This window comes from Cydia splendana, chromosome Z (assembly GCF_910591565.1).
Source record: "Cydia splendana chromosome Z, ilCydSple1.2, whole genome shotgun sequence".
Lineage (NCBI taxonomy): Eukaryota > Metazoa > Arthropoda > Insecta > Lepidoptera > Tortricidae > Cydia > Cydia splendana.
Window position 1 is genome coordinate 47,303,196 of NC_085987.1, and position 19,713 is coordinate 47,322,908.

Genomic DNA, 19,713 nt, shown 5'->3' on the forward strand with positions numbered 1-19,713 from the left:
AAATTCAACAAAAGGCGATTCTGTGTACATCCGCTGTTAGGTCACAGAATAAATAATAGTACTGGGTACAGAAGGTTCACTCTCTAACAAAACGCGTCTATTACGACATATATGAGTTATGACAAGGTGGCGCAAGCGCGAGCAGGCGTCCGTTCCGTAGCGGTGCGCGGCAATTACTACTCCTAGGCACCAAAATTGGTGTGGGCCGCATGTACTTGTAGCGACGCACTGATTTAAATGGACCCTATCAAAATATTCAAGTGATGGGGTACAGTGTACTAACATAGTTAGTGTGAACCTAGTCGGCGCTCTTGAACTCCGTGTCAATGCGCCGCGCGAGCGCCTCGAGCTCCTCTTCCAATTCCTGCTAAAAACAAAAGATTTGAGTACAAAAACCGGGCAAGTGCGTGTCGGACTCGCGCACGAAGGGTTCCGTACCATAATGCAAAAAACGGCAAAAAAAACGGTCACCCATCCAAGTACCTCGCCCGACTTAACTTCAGTCAAAAATCACGTTTGTTGTATGGGAGCCCCACTTAAATCTTTATTTTATTCTGTTTTTAGTATTTGTTGCTATAGCGGCAACAGAAATACATCATCTGTGAAAATTTCAACACGGTTCGTGAGATACAGCCTGGTGACAGACGGACGGACGGACAGCGGAGTCTTGGTAATAGGGTCCCGTTTTACCCTTTGGGTACGGAACCCTAAAAAGCAACACTCTTAACTGTCCATCGGTGAACATTAGTACAAAAGGCATATGGTCTACCGATGGACAGTTACGAGTGCGGGCGATGGTACAAACGTAACAGAAACCATTGACATATCCGTTTAGAAACAAATCCACGTTGAAAAACATGTTGCGGCATGAATGGGTCAGCATTCTTTTCGTTGTAAAAGAATTTTGACCCAAATAGACAACCGGTATTTCGAATATTCTCAAGTGGAGATTTTACTTTTCCCAAAAAGCTCAAATGACGGGCAAAGTTAAAAGCGTGGGCAATGTTGCATTTGTTTTCAGGATTTAAAAGGGCCACTTAATTTTTTAATATTAATATTTGGGGACAATCTTATACAAATCGACCTAGCCCCAAACTAAGCAAAGCTTGTACTAGTAGGTAGGTACAGTCTACGTCAAAAATATGTTTACATTTTTTGCCTTATTACAAAGGAGTAAGGTGCAAAAGTGTAAACATATCTTTGACCTCGACTGTACTAGACGACGATATACATACGTATATAGATAAATACATACTTATATACATAGAAAACAGCCATGACTCAGGAACAAATATCTATGTTCATCACATAAATAAATGCCCTTACCGGGATTCGAACCCGGGACCATCGGCTTCATAGGCACCCACTAGGCCAGACCGGTCGTCAAACTTAAGACTATTATTGCGGTAGTTTCGGAACGAAGTTTGTAAGAACTTTTAAATGTTTAGGGCGAACACTAACGTCCCGTCATCTACACATTAGACTCATACAAAATATGTACAGTCGCCATCAGATATATCGGAGCGGCCAAGGCGCCCACAAATATCTGAACACGCCTCTATTTTCAAGTGCGTGTTCAGATGTTTTTGAGCACCTCGGCCGCTCCGATATATCTGATGGCGACTGCGGCTGTTTCAAAGCCTGGCTGCCTATACTTACTTCGTCTGCGCGGCAGTAGGCAGTAGAGTTCCGGTCGGGGTTGGCGAGACGGTCCGCGCCCACCACCCTGCGGTCTCCCGGACCGAACATCTGCCATATATACACGAGAATCAATAAAACGGTCGATGTCATCAAGCAAGCGCGGATATATCACAATACTATACTGCCGTGCTAACTCAAAAGGACGAAAAATCGAATTATACTTTTTAGCCTTTTTCGATAGATCAGATGTTAACACATTCAGTGCCGAAAACCCGACTATCGGGTATTTTATTTTATTTATTTAATATATTTATTAGTTTTATTACGGATAACAAGATCCATACATTGCAATAATTACATTACATACATAATTAATACAATAAATTAAATTAAACTAAAACTATTTCTTAAATAACTTTCCTAGCAGCACCTCTATGGTCCATGTGCATAGCGTTCCATTTGAGCACTATTGGACACTGTAAATTATCAATAACAGTGTTCAGAAGGCTGCTGGGGCTGTCCCTAACACGGCGCATCAGGGAGGCCACCCTCTTGCGCATTATGGCTTGGGAGCCATCCACGCGAGCTTCGGCAAACATCCCCGACGCACTGCAAAATCGAAGCAACCCCAACAACACTCTGAAACCGTTATCATACTGAAAGGCATTGTGAGATCTCTGCGTACACTTGACCCACAGGCTGCACGTATAAAAAGACTGACAAAACGCCTTAAAGAGAGTTATTTTGACGGCCTACGTGCAACGTGCAAACCTGCGAGCCAACATGTTGCTTCTCACCGCCTGTACTGACATTTTTTAACTCAATCCCTCCAAGTTTTAGTGGTGGTATGTACTTCGATTTATTTTATGATTTCGTTCCCAGGCCGGACGACTCGATAGTCGGGATCGTGGTACTACTGCTTTATATGACGACATTGTTGTGGCCTGGCGCGGACGTCTTGTTTGGCTGGGTGACAGCTTGCATCTTAAGTGACAACTTGCATCTTAAGCCCTCGTATGCCGGAGCGCGGATCCGCGTACGAGGAAAATATTAGAACAAAATAATCACGGCACACGAGAGGTTAAGTGACAACTTGCATCTTAAGTGATAAGTGATAACTTACATCTTCCGTGTTATTAGCAAACGGCTGCATCACATTGGTGACGCCCTCGAAGAACGCCTGGAACACAATTTACAATAAAATGAATATATGTATATATAATCCGCAATCCGCCGAAATCCGCATCAATATATATATATATATATATGCCGATGATACGACGGACGACTTGATATATATATATCAACAGAATGCGTCCAAGTCGTCCCGTCAGCTCCTTTTCGGTCTGCCTGAACCCCGGTCTGCACCGTCTATAGTGTTCCGTGGGTCCCACTCAGTAACCATATTTAAATACTTAATTAATTTTGAGCAAACCTAACCTATCTATAGAGTAACCTTACGAAAATCCTGAAAAGTTAACGGTTTCAGTTTTAGGACTAATGATAATATGACAAACAAAACAATACATTATGAGATTATGACTTAAAACTTTTTGTCAAACAAAGGGACCCCTATGCCTAAATTTTGATTTTTTTGCATCACACGAAACTATCCCGTCATATTTTGCATGTGCCTTAACAGTTCCCTCGTGAAACAAACGAGAAGTTCAAAAGGGCTATTTATTTCCAATATAAACTTTAATCGAAAAAACGAGAAAAACCTAAAACCTTATTTCCGGGTGTGTAATGATCGCTATAACAATAAATGATCTATTTTCATTCGATATAACAACATATGGTATAATAAAGCTCAATAAGGCTTGTGTTGTGGGTACTAGACGACGATATATATAATATACACACATGTATAAATACTTATATACATAGAAAACATCCATAACTCAGGAACAAATATTTGTGATGAACACAAATAAATGCCCTTACCAGGATTCGAACCCGGGACCTCCTACTTCGTAGGCAGGGTCACTACCGACTAGGCTAAGAGGTCGTTAAATATAAAATAAAATACGTTTTTGGCAAAAATTTCATTTTTGGTACAAGCTTTTATCGCTGACTGTACTTTTCTTACGACAGACAACTAATACTCATCGAGACAATTCTAAAAACCCGTAACACAATTAGGTTGCATTGTTTCATCACAGAGTTCCTATGGCCACCTCCTGTCTCCATCATCAGATCAGTTCGACAGTACCATATTATTGTCTTGTCATCAGAACTACATACAGCTGCCAATTTTCATGACGCTACGATCCTTGGAAGATGGTTAAATTAGTTACCTTAGATTCCATTACATAGTTAGTTACATACAGGTCGACCTAATAAAAGCTTGTTAATAAGCGTTTTGGTATACATCTGTAAGCTTGTGTGTTTGTATGAATGAACAATAAAACACGCCACTGTGTTCAAGGAGTTAAGAGTGCAAATTCGTGTGATGTTAAATGTGATAATACCTCGTTGACCGGCGGCCACGTCTCGAGCCTCCTCTGCTCCCTGTTCACCAGCACGTAGTTGGAGTCCATCCGGAAATCCGGACGTGGCTCTGGCGGCACTGTCAACAAAATTACATTTAATATCAAGCAAAGATAATTTGAAATAGAGAGTTACTGTCATGGTAAATTATGTAGCTACAGTACATTTACTGCCATCTTTCGACAGAAGATAAAACTGTTAGAACGCCATTTGACTTTGATCATTATTCTTTCACGGATATGTGTTAACTTGTTAAATATTAATTTAACGCCATCTACTCGAAAATAGGCTGAAGGTTATGGCGCCATCGCTCGAAAAGATTGCGCCATACCTTTGGCCTACAGTCGAGTAGATGACGTTAATATTAATATTTAATAAGTTAACACATATCCGTGAAAGAATAAGGATCAAAGTCAAATGGCGTTCCAACAGTTTTATCTTCTGTCGAAAGATGGCAGTAAATTTACAGTGGCTACAATTTACTTTGACAATCCGCCTCTATACACTCTTTGTTATCAAGCGTTTTTCTCAAAAAAAAATGTTTAACCATTTGACCGTCATAGACGTCATCTAACGCGCGCGGCTACAACCCAATATCAACCTTCGTGCATTTGGACAAGGTTCACGATGGCGATGGCGTTCAAAGTGCTAACTCTAGTGTCTACAACACTCTGAGTTTAGTAACACTCTTTAATCCATCCATCCATCGGTGGACCTTATGCCATTTGTAATAAGGTCCACCGATCGACAGTTAACAGTGTGGACGACGGTAGTTTTCCTTCAACATCTACAGTGACGACTTTAATAAACGAATACTCAATGAGTTCGAGTTGTTTTATCACCTACTCCCTACCTTTGGTTATCTTTGGTCTCCTTAATTCGACTCGACCTCATAATAAAACATTGTCCCTTATTCATAAACCTCAATTAGCTAATAATATATAGTATAATAGCAGATAGGGAATCTGTCATTTTGACTTGTAAGAAAGGGATAAAACATAATTTAACTAAGTAAATCAGGCCCGTAAAGTTTTATGAATAAGGGGTTATGTAATAGCTACGGGGGTGTGACAATAAGTACTCAAGCAGGCGTTGGCGAACACGGGCTCCGGGTACCCGGCCCGGTACACGGGCAGGTACTCGCGGTAGCACGTTGCGCGGGTAGTACTGCCGGTCGGTCATCAGTTGGTGGTACATCAACGAGTACTCACGCTCCCTTTGATCCGCGACGTTGTAGTTGGCGTTGTCGAACACGGGCTCCGGGTACCCGGCCCGGTACACGGGCAGGTACTCGCGGAACTCCGCGGGCGGTAGCACGTTGCGCGGGTAGTACTGCCGGTCGGGTAGCATCAGTTGCTGGTTGTGCATGTGATTGAAGTTTCTAGAAGGTTAAAACAGGCTAAGTTATTTTATTAATTTTATAACAATTTTAAAACGTCTACATTAATGCTGTGGAGGCGGTGCAGAAGCGTTTTCTTAGAGCCCTCCACTACAGACTCGAACATACAACAATGTCATATGACAAACTACTTGACAGGTATAAAGTGAAGACGCTGGCAAGCAGACGCCACGCCCAAGATGCCACAGTGTTATACAATATATGTGCAGGTCATTATAACTGCCCTGAGCTACTTGAGGCTATTAGTCTCCGAGCTTCTACCTATAGGACACGAAATCTGTCCCTATTCGCGGTCCCGATAGCTGCCACTAATGCTGGGGTGCGAGCCCCGCTGCGTAGGATATGTAATAATTACAACAAACGCCTAGTCTCGGTTGACATATTCAATAATACTAGAGTTAAATTTAAACGCAAAGTCAGCTCGTTACTATAACTTTAATTTTAAGCTTCTATTATATTGTGTAGCCTTGTTTCCTTTGTTTCTTTGATTGTTTCTTTTGTATCTCATATAGTACCTAATAGCTGTAATTTATATTTATGATAAAACTATGCGTTCACATATTTATACTTGGAACGTGTTAAGTGTCGTTATGTAAATTTTTAGTGTAAGTATAGTATAAGTCTGTTTAGTCCCGATCACACTGCTATCCTAAAACTATTGTCGTACATCCTAGTGGGAATTGTCTTAGGATGTAGGCTAGATCTAAATTTAGTAATTTTGCCTGTAAATATTATTGGCCTGTATCTGTTTTTTTCCCCAATAAAGAAAATAAAATAAAATAAAAACACTTACATTAAAAACGTATTAGGGTCATTCCACCGTTTCGGGTGTTACACTTGAACTCTTAAAATAAGGTTTTATTCGATATTGTAACAGGAACTAGGAGGTTATAACTATTGATTCATCTACTACTTTGATAATATTTTCTTTTCCTGTCCACACATAATTAAAGTATAAGAGCAATAACGAGAGAATCACTAAAAAGTAGCTGTTTCGGGCGTTACAGGAATTGGCCTATACCTTCTGACCATCAGTACCAAAATGCATAATTTAGCGAATTTTGTCAAGTAACCTCCAGTTTTATTTATGTCAAGGCATAATAGTTAGTATAGTCTACTGAAACACTGAAGTAACACTTAGTATCACTTTTCAATTAATTTTAATAAAATAAATTACCTGTTTCGGGTGTTACTCATGGTTCGTTTCGGGTGTTACGAGTACGAAATTAAGACAGATTTATACGAAATTATGGCTCATTTTATTGAAATTATTGTCGTTTTAATAAATTCGATGAAAAACATAAGTAATAAATGCTGAATTATTATAAAATACATTAATCTTAACAATAAAAACTGTTTCTCGAAGATATCATAATTATTTTTCTTTCGATGCGAATATTACCGAAAATATTCACTTAATCAAAAAATGGTTGATGGTGACACCTATTCATTTTGAAAGATCTATCCAACGACACCCCACATCACAGGATTAAAGTCGCAAAAAAATTAAAAATATTTTGTACAGGAGCAAACCTAAAAAAAAATTCTTTTTGTAGTTTTTGTGTTACTACTTTGTCGCCATGATTGATTTATGTATCCATGCCAAATTGCAGCTTTCTAGCACTAACCATCACGGAGAAAAGCCGGGGAATGACAGGCGGACGATCAACACGTTTCGGGTGTTACACAACTTCAAACTTTAAAACATACGACTAAAGCAGACGCTAAAACAACAACTATTACACATTTGCATAGGTTCACATCATAGCCTTTCTTTGGCAAAACATGTTTGGCTATAGTTAATTACGGGAAAAGTTACACATACTTTTATCTCTTTTTCGTTTCGGGTGTTACTTTGAGACCACAGTCTAGAATACTCTTCTAAAAACCGATTAATCCATGCTTTTTAATATTTTTAAAGACAAATTATAAAATTACGATATTTTACCTGAAATAACTGCGGGAAATTTGTAACAGTTTACAGTTACTTTCTTTTTAATTAGTCTTGCCAATATCGCTGTATAAAATTAGTTTTACGCCTATCATTTAAACGTTGCGATCAAGTACATGAAAAATATGTAAAAATTGATTTTTTTCCGGTTTTTTTTTCTGACATGAAGGTTTGGTATGTTTTCTATGGAAATAGGTTAGTGTTGACTTCTTAAACTATTTTTCATTTTTGAACCCTTGGTAGCGTTTATTATGGAATGACCCATTAATGAAAAATTTGACCAAAGTCGTAGTCGCTCGGTAGGCATTGCCCCGCCGTAATGATAACAGTTGATACGGTTTGTTTTGAGGGTCAAATATCTACATGGGTCCCGTGGCATTGAGGCGCTCGGTAATCCAGCTACCGAATTCTTCCTTTGCCGGATTATTAGAACTGCCGGATTAGTTATTTGTAGTCTCAGTATATGATAAGGGATTTTAAATATGGGTTTTGCCGTCGAGCAACAGCGACAAGGGAGTCAGCATTCGCACTATTTCCCCTCTGCCGAAGCACATGCCCAACTGGGAATGCACACAACTAGCGCGATGCGTGTTGTGACTCATCCGTACACAATAAGAGATTGAAGTGTGCAAGATTTGTCTTTGACGTGTTTCATTTTCTATTTATATTTGTAGTCGTCGTCCACGTGTCCCCCCGCAAAAATAGCACGACGTGGCTCACGTATCGGACCCCGATGTTGCTCGAAGACTTTTGCTGTTGATGGTTATTGTATAGAGTAACTCACGAAGGTTGCCCGGGCTCCCCGTGCGCGTTCTCCTGGTTATACTCGGCATTGGCCAGAATCTCGGGCTGCAAGTTTTGAGGCGGCATCGAAGGCATAGCTGGAACAAAGTCATCAATTATACTCCGGCAAACCCACTTTGTAAGTAGAAAAAGGCGCGAAAAACAAATTTTATTTTAACATGCCTACATATTTTAAATTTGCCCCCTTTTTGTACTGGCGGAAATGGCTTGCCAAACTATATTTAAGTGTTTTTTTCCGATTATTGGGATAAATTATTCTACAAATGAGGTAATTTATCTCATTTCATATCTTATTTTCAGGGTCATCACAGGCCTTTCCGTCTATTGCAGACGATTTATGCATTGCTGTTTAGACAACTGGTTTGGTGACTGTGGAGGCCGAAGCGTGAGCGGCACGACCTCCCACATAATCTTTGACATAGAAAGCTCATGCCACCTGAGCTTCCAGTACCGGTTTGTTTTCTGCGACACCTTCTGCTATCTAACGTATTAAACCAGGCTTGGTCGCATAGCCTTCTCCCCTCCAAAACATCATCAGTAATTATACAAGCGGTGTACAATACATGTGCATTTCTTGTTTAATCCACATACACAAATGAAAATAGTACAGGTCTGTTGATCACAAATATAAAAACCATAGTAAAATATTACTTCCAGAAGTAGTTTATGGAGGTTACCATTGCAGTTTAATTTTCCTGAGAACGGGATAATCTCCCGATTTTTTAATTATTTATTAGTGACCCGCCAAATGTGGTAATAAAAGGTGCAATTTTAAAAACAGACCTAAAAGAGGCACAATTGCCCCATTTTGTGCAAATCCCCAAATTTTCTCGGGTGATTTCTCTACTTTTACATTATAAAATCCACAATTAGGGTAATCCAATTGCATTTACAATAAACTTTGCGGATTCCAGGTAAAAATACTCCTTTTCGGGTAAGTTCCCCACTAATCGGGTAATCTCCCGAAACTCGGGTAATTTCACTCACTTGGCACGTAGGGCGCGGGGTGGTAGGGCGGGTAGACAGCCTGCGCGGGGAGCGCGGGGGGCAGCGCGGCCGGCGCGAGGAACAGCCCGTTGCCGTTCGTGCCCGGCGCGGAGCTCAGGTAGGCGCGGTACCTAGAAAATTTTAACAACAAAATAGTTATTTACGATACAAGTGCGGAAAAGAGGAAATTCGAAACGAGTGTCGATAAATAAAAAACACGACCGAAGGGAGTGTTTTAAATCGACACGAGTTGCGAATTACCTATTCGCACGTGTATCGTACAACGTTTTACAGTACATATGGCCCTTTAAACTTTTGACATCGCACGAAAAGTGCTATTTTACGCACTAGTGCGGGAAAATAGGACCATATGTACTGTAAAATTATTTTCATTTCTCATGCTCTGAAAGAGGGTCATTGTAGTTCTAAAAGGTGTGCTGAAAATGATACGTTTCTGCACTACATAGGGGCTATTCATAAATTACGTCATTTCAAATTAGGGGGGGGGGGGGTCTGGACATCGGATGACGGTAGCATGAAGTAGGAGGATTTGAAGCATGATTTTTGGAGGGGGGGGGGTCCAAAATCGTCAAAAATCGATGACGTAATTTATGGACAGCCCCATAGAGCATTTTACGTTCCAAGTAAGATTTCGATAAGCAATTGAAATTTGGGTTGAAATGGATTTGTTATACAATTTCCATTGTGATACTTTTGCCTAAATTGTTAATTGAAAGTAATACCCTCAAGAAAAACGATAAAAAATATGCTTTTCACCTCAGCAGCTCGAACAACGGTACTTAGCTATTTAAAACCAGTGAGCAAAATGCGATTTACTGAGTGAGACAAAATTACATTCAAATGACCTTCATATTCATATGCCATTTCAACATGCGGGGCCTAATACAAGTTCGAAATAATTGGATTCTATTCTCTCTGTCCCTATAACGTCGTTAGGAAAACGAAAGAGACAAAAAATAGTTCAAACGACATTCAACGGTACATTGCAGGTTTATAAATTATAATTTTAGACCCCTGAAAAACGTCATAACGCGTCGTTCCAGAACACTTACGAGGTCATTCTGGATTTTAAAATAACTGACAAATAGTTTTGATACTTTGCCATTTTAGACATGTAGGTATAATTTATTTTCAGCCTGCATATTATGGATGGTTTTATCCACGTGATAAAATAACCGTCACTTTTTAATACCGCGGGATTGAAAGTGTCATACACCGTTTTATCACGCCGTCACGTTGACAAGAACGACCATCATATCCGTGCAGGACTAAGTAAAAGTACCTACAGTATCTCGAATAAAATACCATTTATTAGATGAAATGCAATTATTTGTAATCCACATGTCAGATTCAAACACATCATCCAGCTTAGAAGAAGATAGTTCGATGAGTGTCTCTGGTTATTTTGAATCTAGCTCAATCATAAGTTACGCTGATTATTTTAGATTCAGACATAAGTTTTCATATAAATATTTCCTTATTTTTAAATTCGTATTGGACTGGGTTTTGTTGGTTACGAAATATTATTTCATATTTACCAGTGACTTTCGACGAAGTATACTCGTAATATCGGTACGGTACAGTAGGTACGGGCAGATTCTTAACTAATTTTAGTCGTTTTTTCAACCGAACTGTGACTGTGGTATCTGAGTCATAAAAACAAGAGTTGATTTTAACCTTTGGGTAGAAGGTGAAATGGCAGTCACTTACTAGTGCCTGTACTAATTCATAGGATTAGGTTGCCGAGGCGACACCGGGCTCCTTTAGTGAGATGTCGCAATAGCCGGAACAAAGGGATCAAGTATCCATGACCTTAGTGTCGTACTATAATTACGTGACAGTGTTGTCAGCATAACAAAAACCATAAAATAAAATAGCACTGGCACGCCCTCAAATCCCACGACTCTTCTCTTTCCGCACAGACTCTAAAGTACAGTACTTATTAAGTACTGATTCCCTAAGTAACCTAAGATCAGGCTGCAGTAAAAAACCCGGCTCAATTTTTTGCAAGCTTTCTAATGGTTACCCCTCACGATTCGTACAAATAATAAAAAATCAGCTTACCCCTCGCAACTCCCTAAATTTCCTCCTAAAATAAGAAACAAGCGGTTTTGACTTACTTACAATATAAGTGGTGGTAATTATTTTGCTATAACTGTTCCAAATTTTAGGTATCCACGTCAAACGGTCTCTGAGAAAAACGCATCTGATTTGCAAGACCGAAGTGATCCCATAAGTGTTCCGTGAACAAAGTTTTGTACGGAACACTAACAACACTTGCATTTCGTCGTATTCGCAATAAAAAGTAGTGTTTAACTCGGGTGAAAGGCATCATTTCAGCCTCGGACTATTGGCGCTCTCTCGGCTTAACACTTAAAACTTCGCGCCAATAAACAGGGACTCCTGTGCTGCCCCTTACAGTTCGCGCACGGACCTATTAAATCGAAATTATTTTTGTTGTCTGGTTCTGTCCCTAAAACATGTCCGGACTTATGGTGAAGGAAAACATCGTGGGGATACTTGCATATAATAAGAAAGATCTGCATCGAGCTTAGAGCGAGAACTACATTTGGCAGTATTAAAAAAAACCGAAGTGAAGTGCGAGTCGGACTCGCCCACCGAGGGTACGTCCGCCGTACATTTTAGTATTTGTTGTTATAGCGGCAACAGAAATACATCATCTGTGAAAATTTCAACTGTCTAGCTATCACGGTTCGTGAGATACAGCCTGGTGACAGACGGACGGACGGACAGCGGAGTCTTAGTAATAGGGTCCCGTTTTACCCTTTGGGTACGGAACCCTAAAAAATCACTAATAATGGATTCTTAAATATCAAATGATAATTCGTACATGACCTTCGTGAAAGAGATACATAATTTGTTTATTTGTTTGCCACAATACACACAGAATATTCGAATACAAAAATGACATACCAAAAAATTATCCAGAAAACAATAACAGGAAATACAAAAACAAATAAGAGTCGCACATCGCACAGATTTTTACAAAATAGGGGTCGTCCAGAAATCATGTGATCGTTTAGAGGGGGGTGGGGGTAAGAAAAATATCACAAACAATCACGATGGGGGAGGGGGGGTCAGAGAAGATATCACGTATTTTTTTTTTTTCAAAGCGGGAATGCCAAAAACAACAATATTACCTAATCAAAAATTTAATCAGATCAAACAATCCGCTCTATTTTATTTATATGCGTATTTACCTAATTAAAAACATTTATCGCACCAAGTTTAAAACATTAATAATAAAAGTTCGCATCGGCGCCATGGCATTGATTGCTTAGCGTCTAAAGGTACCCGCATCACGTGAACTTGTGGCAGGGGGGGGGTCCGTTTAATCACCAAATATCACCAAGGGGGAGGGGGGATAGGCCAAATATGATCACATGATTTCTGGACGACCCCATAGAAAAAGAAAGAAAAAATACATATAAATACCGTTTCATACAAATAAAAATGTAGTGCGCGTCGCAGCAAAACAATAGGGTTTGGCTCAGTAGTTATTACGCTTGACCCATTATTAGGAGAAGCACTGATATTCATGTCTATTATAAACTGAAATAAATGTCATATACTAAGAAAAAGTGACCAAGGCCTCTAGTGCCCCAGGCTGGAATCGAACCAGCGTCCTCTGCTATCGCGGCAGGTGCCTAAGCCACTCGGCCACCGGGTCACAGCGGCATAGGTCAAATTTTCCAAGTATATGCACTTCTTACTGAAGGCTTATGGCGCCCCCTAGGCTTAGGACGCTGGTTCGATTCCAGCCTGGGGCACTAGAGGCCTTGGTCACTTTTTCTTAGTATATGACATTTATTTCAGTTTATAATTTATATAGTAGTGTTTCTACTTGATAAAAACAAATTAAAATATTTTTCAGAAATAATTCGATTTGTTCAAATACTTTAGTATGTCTATTATACTCGCCGTTCTCATATTATGTGCATGGCCTATGTTGCGTAGTTTATATGCCCTTTACATATAAAGATATCAATGCGATGTGTACAGGTACGCATAATATGTCAATACCGGGCACGGCCTTTCAAGGTTAAGCTACGATATTTATGAACCACCAGGCGAGTAGCGAGTCATACGCCTATATGCTTGTGTACAAGTAAAATTATTACACGGATCCAAAAATATTCGCCTTTGCACATTTATCGCATTTTTCAAACTCGATGGATACGATATCATTTTTAGGGTTCCGTACCCAAAGGGTAAAACGGGACCCTATTACTAAGACTCCGCTGTCCGTCCGTCCGTCCGTCTGTCACCAGGCTGTATCTCACGAACCGTGATAGTCTAGACAGTTGAAATTTTCACAGATGATGTATTTCGGTTGCCGCTATAACAACAAATACTAAAAAGTATGGAACCCTCGGTGGGCGAGTCCGACTCGCACTTGACCGGTTTTAATACAATTTTGCGAAATTTGGCGTTTTTAGGGTATACATTACTAGCGACCCGCCCCGGCTTCGCACGGGTGAGCTTTTACAAAGATATACCTAAACCTACCTCAAGAATCACTCTATCGATAGGTGATAACCACATGAAAATAGTTTTTGAGTTAATCGCGAACATACAGACAGACAGAGGCGGCGGAGTACTTTGTTTTATAAGATATATGGAGATAACACCTGGAGTTAATTTGAAAAATACTATAATATTTGTTTTCAAAAATTGTAATCGCAGTTTACCGGAATCAGCAACAGATTGGATAACATTTCGCAAGCCAAGCATTATGAAAGGAAAGTCTAAACTTATAAGATAATATAATAGTTATTTACGATACAAGTGCGGAAAAGTGGAAATTCGAAACGAATGGCGATAAATCAAAACACGACGGAAAGGAGTGTTTTAAATCAACACGCGTTACGATTACCTATTCGCACGTGTATCGTACAACGTTTTACAGTACATATGGCCCTTTAAACTTTTGACATCGCACGAAAAGTGCTATTTTACGCACGAGTGCGGGAAAATAGGACCATATGTACTGTAAAGATAGTTTATTATTCAAGTAGGCATATTACAATGCGTTTATGAACGACAAATATAGGTACACCGGCTTTCACTCTACACAACTGCCTCGAGAAGAATTTAGCCAAATTAACCGCTATGTTACCAATTCCTATTAATACTTAATTTAATTATTTAGGAGTAATCTAATTGTTATTTTGTATCTGTGTAACTTTTACTAGTTTACGAGTAAAGCGTAGTACATACATACCTTTACATAAATAATTACGTTCGTTCTTCTCTACAGTTCTTTCAATATCCATTGTAGTTGTTTAGGGCTAAAAATTATATTTTATTAACAAAAGATATTATGCTGTTCAGTTTTATTGACTAGCCCCCTTATTAATAAAACTTTACGGGCCTGATTTAGTTAAATTATGTTTTATCCCTTTCTTACAAATACATAAGTCAAAATAACAGATAAGGAGAAACGATTATTAGCTAATTGAGGTTTAGCGCGTTTATGAATGAGGAGGTAAATTTATACCTACCCCCCACACTAATAAACAAAAAAAACATTACTTTAAACATAGGCTCGTCCCTCCATTTTTATTATGTAGGTAATTGTTCTCAAAACATAAACGTAAAGAAATAATACTGTAGGTATAAATTAAATATATACCTTAATGTAAAAATAATACATCGATTAAATTTCGAGTGCAATTCGCTGTAACTGGTACCTACTTAAACTTTTTCTTGTTTTATCCAGATATTTTTGTAACAACTCTTATATAGGTACTATGGTCCGCATTAGCATACCAACTATACAGACACGTCCAAGAAAGTTTTTTTAGCATTCGGAGTTGAAACTCTAGGTCCGTGGGGTCGCGAAGCGTCTAGCTGACGTAACGGTGACCGAAGAGCTGGAGCCCATTTTTCGAACGGTATTAGACTCATATTATTAGTCCACAAACTGTCAATACGTATGGGTTGCTATGACAACACACTAGATAAAAGATAAAAGATAAAAAATAGTTTATTCAAGTAGGCATATTACAATGCGCTTATGAACGTCAAATAAACCTTTACCGGCTCCAACCGTACACCTCTGCCCCGAGAAGATTTAAATCCCCCCTCAATTGGAGGAGGGTATCCCAATATGGGACCGGCAACAAACTCGGCGGGACACATCTTTTCAAAACATTATTACATCTTATAATTAACATGCATTACGAGTAATTAAGAAAAATACAATTTAAATTACTATAGAATTCATGCAATTATACTCAGTGAGTACATAACTTTATACAAATACGTATAATATTATCACTAATAATATTAGACTAATATCGTTCGAAAAATGGGCTCCTGGCGGCGTCCTAGCACAACGTATCAGCATTGCGATACAGCGAGGAAAAGCCGCCAGCATCCTTGATACAATGCCTCAAGGGCCTATTTTAGATTTAAGCTAGTTATCAATTTAGTATTTGTACAGTTACTTACCTCTGTATATATCTATTATATAAATAAATGATTTTATTATTATAAGTTGAACCAACTCACCATTTCAGAAAATGTTCATTGATTTCCAAAACGCTCAGACACCGCCACTCGGTGTTATATGATAGTGTACGATAGTACATCATTTTCAACATTGTAATAAACTTTGAAAACAAAAACTTAACAAACATTAACAAACAATGATGCGACGCGGCGCAAGTCAGTCAGGGAATTGGACGAAGAAAAAATTAATATGTCGGTAGGTCGATTTATTCGCTTAAGTATCAAAATAGGGTAGATAGTTATTTAGTGCCATAACAGACGGTCAAGCGCAACTTGCCGAAGTTGTAACAGATGATCAAACTTGACGGGCAACGGATTTTATCCGTTCCGGATCAAATCATAACGCCTCAATAGTAAATACAATGCCATTTAAATATGTATAAAGAAGCACGCAGAGCACAGCGCAGCGCATAGGTTAGTGGGGTTATGGTACTGTTAGCCACTTGTTGCCACTTGCACCATTCCACTATCCCGGGGTTAACCGGTTAAACCTGGAGTGACCATGGTTACCAGTACAATTTGACACTAGGTTAACGGTTTAACCGCTTAACCCCGGGATAGTGGGATGGTGCAAGTGGGCCTTAGTATACTCGTACACCAATTTATACTGTGTAATCCAACTTCGAAGAAAAAAAGTGAGCGGATCTCGGGTAAAAACAAGTGACGAGATTGTGCGCAGGTTTAAACAGGCTTTCTTCCTTCCCACTTACCCTGGGTTAACCGCTTAAAACTGGAGTTACCATGGTTACCAGTACAATATGACACTGGGTTAACGGTTTAACGGATTAACCCCGGGTTAGTGGAATGGTGAACGCCCGGGCGGACCATCACGCGCAAGCAAAAGAATTCGAGATTTTGAATTTCGAACGAGAATTATAAATTGTTCGAAGTTGGACTACTGGGTCTAAACTAAACTAAAAGACGACATCCTTATACTGTGGTACTGTTGTTATAATAAAATATGTCTTCTATGCCCAAATAAAAAACCGGCCAAGTGCGAGTTGGACTCGAGCACGAAGGGTTCCGTACCATTATCAAAAAATTTGTTGTATGGGAGCCCCACTTAAATATATTTTATTTTATTCTGTTTTTAGTATTTGTTGTTATAGCGGCAACAGAAATATATCATCTATGAAAATTTCTCACATTACGGTTCTTGGGATACAGCCTGGTGACAGACAGACAGGCGGACAGTGTAGTTTTAGTAATAGGGTCCTGTTTTTACCCTTTGGGTACGTTAAAATCAGTTAACCTAATCCAAGCGGTCTGTCATTCTCATTTTAGTAAAAAACCGGACAAGTGCGAGTCGGACTCGCCCACCGAGGGTTCCGTACTTTTTAGTATTTGTTGTTATAGCGGCAACGGAAATACATCATCTGTGAAAATTTCAACTGCCTAGCTATCACGGTTCATGAGATACAGCCTGGTGACAGACGGACGGACGGACGGCCGGACAGCGGAGTCTTAGTAATAGGGTAGGGTAGTTTTTACCCTTTGGGTACGGAACCCTAAAAAGTGGTACAGTCACCTCGAATAAAATGTTACTCTTCTAAGGTCGCAAAAATATGTGACACGTTCTTATGGCTTACAAATAAGATCGAGTCAGATATTTTTGTACAATTGATAACATTGTGCAATTACTGTAATATAATATATATAATTAAGGACTGTACAATTGGCCAATCCATCTGTACGTTTAGTATAGGATATAATATAACAATACCGTTTTGTACTATTCATGCTGTGTAGAAAATATATTTAGACACAAAGGCTATGGCAGAAACATTGTAAAGAACACGCATAGATCATTAATACCTAATCTTAATTAAAAATTCGCTGCAGCAAATAACTGTATAATTGTATATCGTGGAATTAAAACACATTTATTAATAGGGAATATTACGCAAAACACTGCGTAGAGGGCGTCACAGGGCCAATCACAGGGCCTACCGTGAAACACGACAATCGAAAACTCGGTTTCTGCCCCTCTATCACTCTTGCCTATTCGATCGATAGAGAGGCAAATAAAGACATTTCGATTTTCGCGTTTCGCGGTAGGCCACCTGTAAACAAATCGCCTTGATGCATCAATGTCATAGTGAAAACTTGTCAAAAAACTCTTTAAGGCCTAGTATGTTTAAGTTACTCTATGGTTTACTAAACAAATTAGTGCTGCACTCTGGCGGCAGAATATTGCAGCAATACTCCCTATTCGTTCATAATTCACAGTATTCTAGCAATTATTTATACTCTATGAAAGGTCGTAGCAAGAGTGAAAGAATTAAAATAAAATATTAAATCTATCAATCAATCAATCGTTAATCATTTTCTTTAAATCCCCTGACGACACTTACAGCAAAGACATATGTAACTTCGTATAAGATGAATAAACTCGAAGGATAGAACGTGCCTCGGAAATCAAGAACAAGTCATTCTATGATAGATGGCGCACACACCTTTGGCCTATGCTCGGCTAGATGGCGTGACGACACCGTTTCATATTTAACAATTTTAACACATAGATATCAGTGAATAAACATGGGTCAAAATGATATAAAAATAATAAAATCATTTATCCATATATATACATTTTTTTGGTAATTTTATACGTTTTCATTATGAGTTTTAGTCGTGTGTCGATAGATGGCAGTTAATTTACTGTGACTACAAAATTTACTACGACAGGACCCCTCTATACTATCTATTCTCTTTGCTTATAGGGAGCGTGCTTGAACTATAGGGGGCACCATAGGAGCCATCAGATTATTGGCGCGAGGCGTAAATGTGAAGTTTGTGCTTCCAGTGTAGCCCGCAAGATGGCAGAACCAACTATGCACAAGAAAACGTACGAGAGCGGCAGATGGTAGCACTCCCAAGTAGCACAAATTAGCTGTATAGCAGCCGCATAATGAAGTACGAATACGCTTGAAGCTGGAATATAAAAGCTGCATAAGAGCTGTATAAGCGTCTTTTCAGCTTTTATAACTCTTAAATGGGCACAAATTAGGCAGCCTTAAGTTCACATAGCTACTTAAGAGCGTTGTAGCAGCAATTTAACTGAATTATAAGGGGTAACAGGAGTTATAAGACGTGTATATTGACTGGGTAAGAGACCACCAGTTACCCTTTATTCAGCTAATATGTCACATGTGCGCCCTAATACCGGGAAAGATTGACGTTGGGCTGAATAAAAGATAATTAATAACATACTTTTACACCTCTGCCTTAAAAATCAGCTATTATATTTAGTATAGTGACGACGAACGCAGAGGTGAACATATTTATATTGAAGCAAAAACGTTAAGCGCAACGACACCATAAGTCATTTTGTTAAAGTGTTTAGTTAAATGTTTGTACATGATCTTTTATATATTAATGCGAGAAAGATGTTTGGGAATGCAAGTTTATTGACATTATATATATACATTATCTAAGAAAATTTCAGTGCGCCACGAAAATAATCAGTATTTATTTAAATTAATGATATAAATAAGCTATGTGTAAAAACTAGTTCAGTGGTTTGGACAGAATTATGAGATAAAAAGTTAATAATACGTTATAGCAAGTACTAAACTAATGATTTAGGTTAAGAACTCAGGCACAAAACCTTATTGTTACCCTTAAAAGTTGGAAAAGCAATTTCAATTTTGTAGGTTATATACAATAAAATGGCGGTCAATGTTAAAAAGCAACGTGAACCGTTAAAATTCTTATATGCAGCATACGACTGTTATATATCTGATAAAGATACTTAAGTGAACCACTATAAAGTCCAAGTCGTTATTTCGATACACTAGTGAAACTCTAAACAGTTATAAGGCATCTTGTGAACGTCTTAACAGCCGCTATGCAGACAGTCCCAATGGTAGTATAATAGGCTGCT

At 38.9% G+C, this 19,713-nt stretch overlaps 1 protein-coding gene across 1 annotated transcript in view; it reads right to left on the minus strand.

The window, feature by feature from the left end:
* Positions 1 to 298: 298 nt before the first annotated feature.
* The window catches only part of LOC134805163 (roquin-1), a 41,428-nt gene continuing 22,013 nt past the window's right edge, over positions 299 to 19,713 (minus strand). Inside the window, exons 11-17 of the mRNA XM_063778461.1 lie at positions 9,273 to 9,403; positions 8,266 to 8,362; positions 5,343 to 5,512; positions 4,113 to 4,210; positions 2,765 to 2,821; positions 1,660 to 1,749; positions 299 to 367 (exon numbers count right to left, since the gene is read on the minus strand). Coding sequence (XP_063634531.1) covers positions 299 to 367; positions 1,660 to 1,749; positions 2,765 to 2,821; positions 4,113 to 4,210; positions 5,343 to 5,512; positions 8,266 to 8,362; positions 9,273 to 9,403 — 712 coding nt within the window. The remainder of the gene's footprint in view (positions 368 to 1,659; positions 1,750 to 2,764; positions 2,822 to 4,112; positions 4,211 to 5,342; positions 5,513 to 8,265; positions 8,363 to 9,272; positions 9,404 to 19,713) is intronic.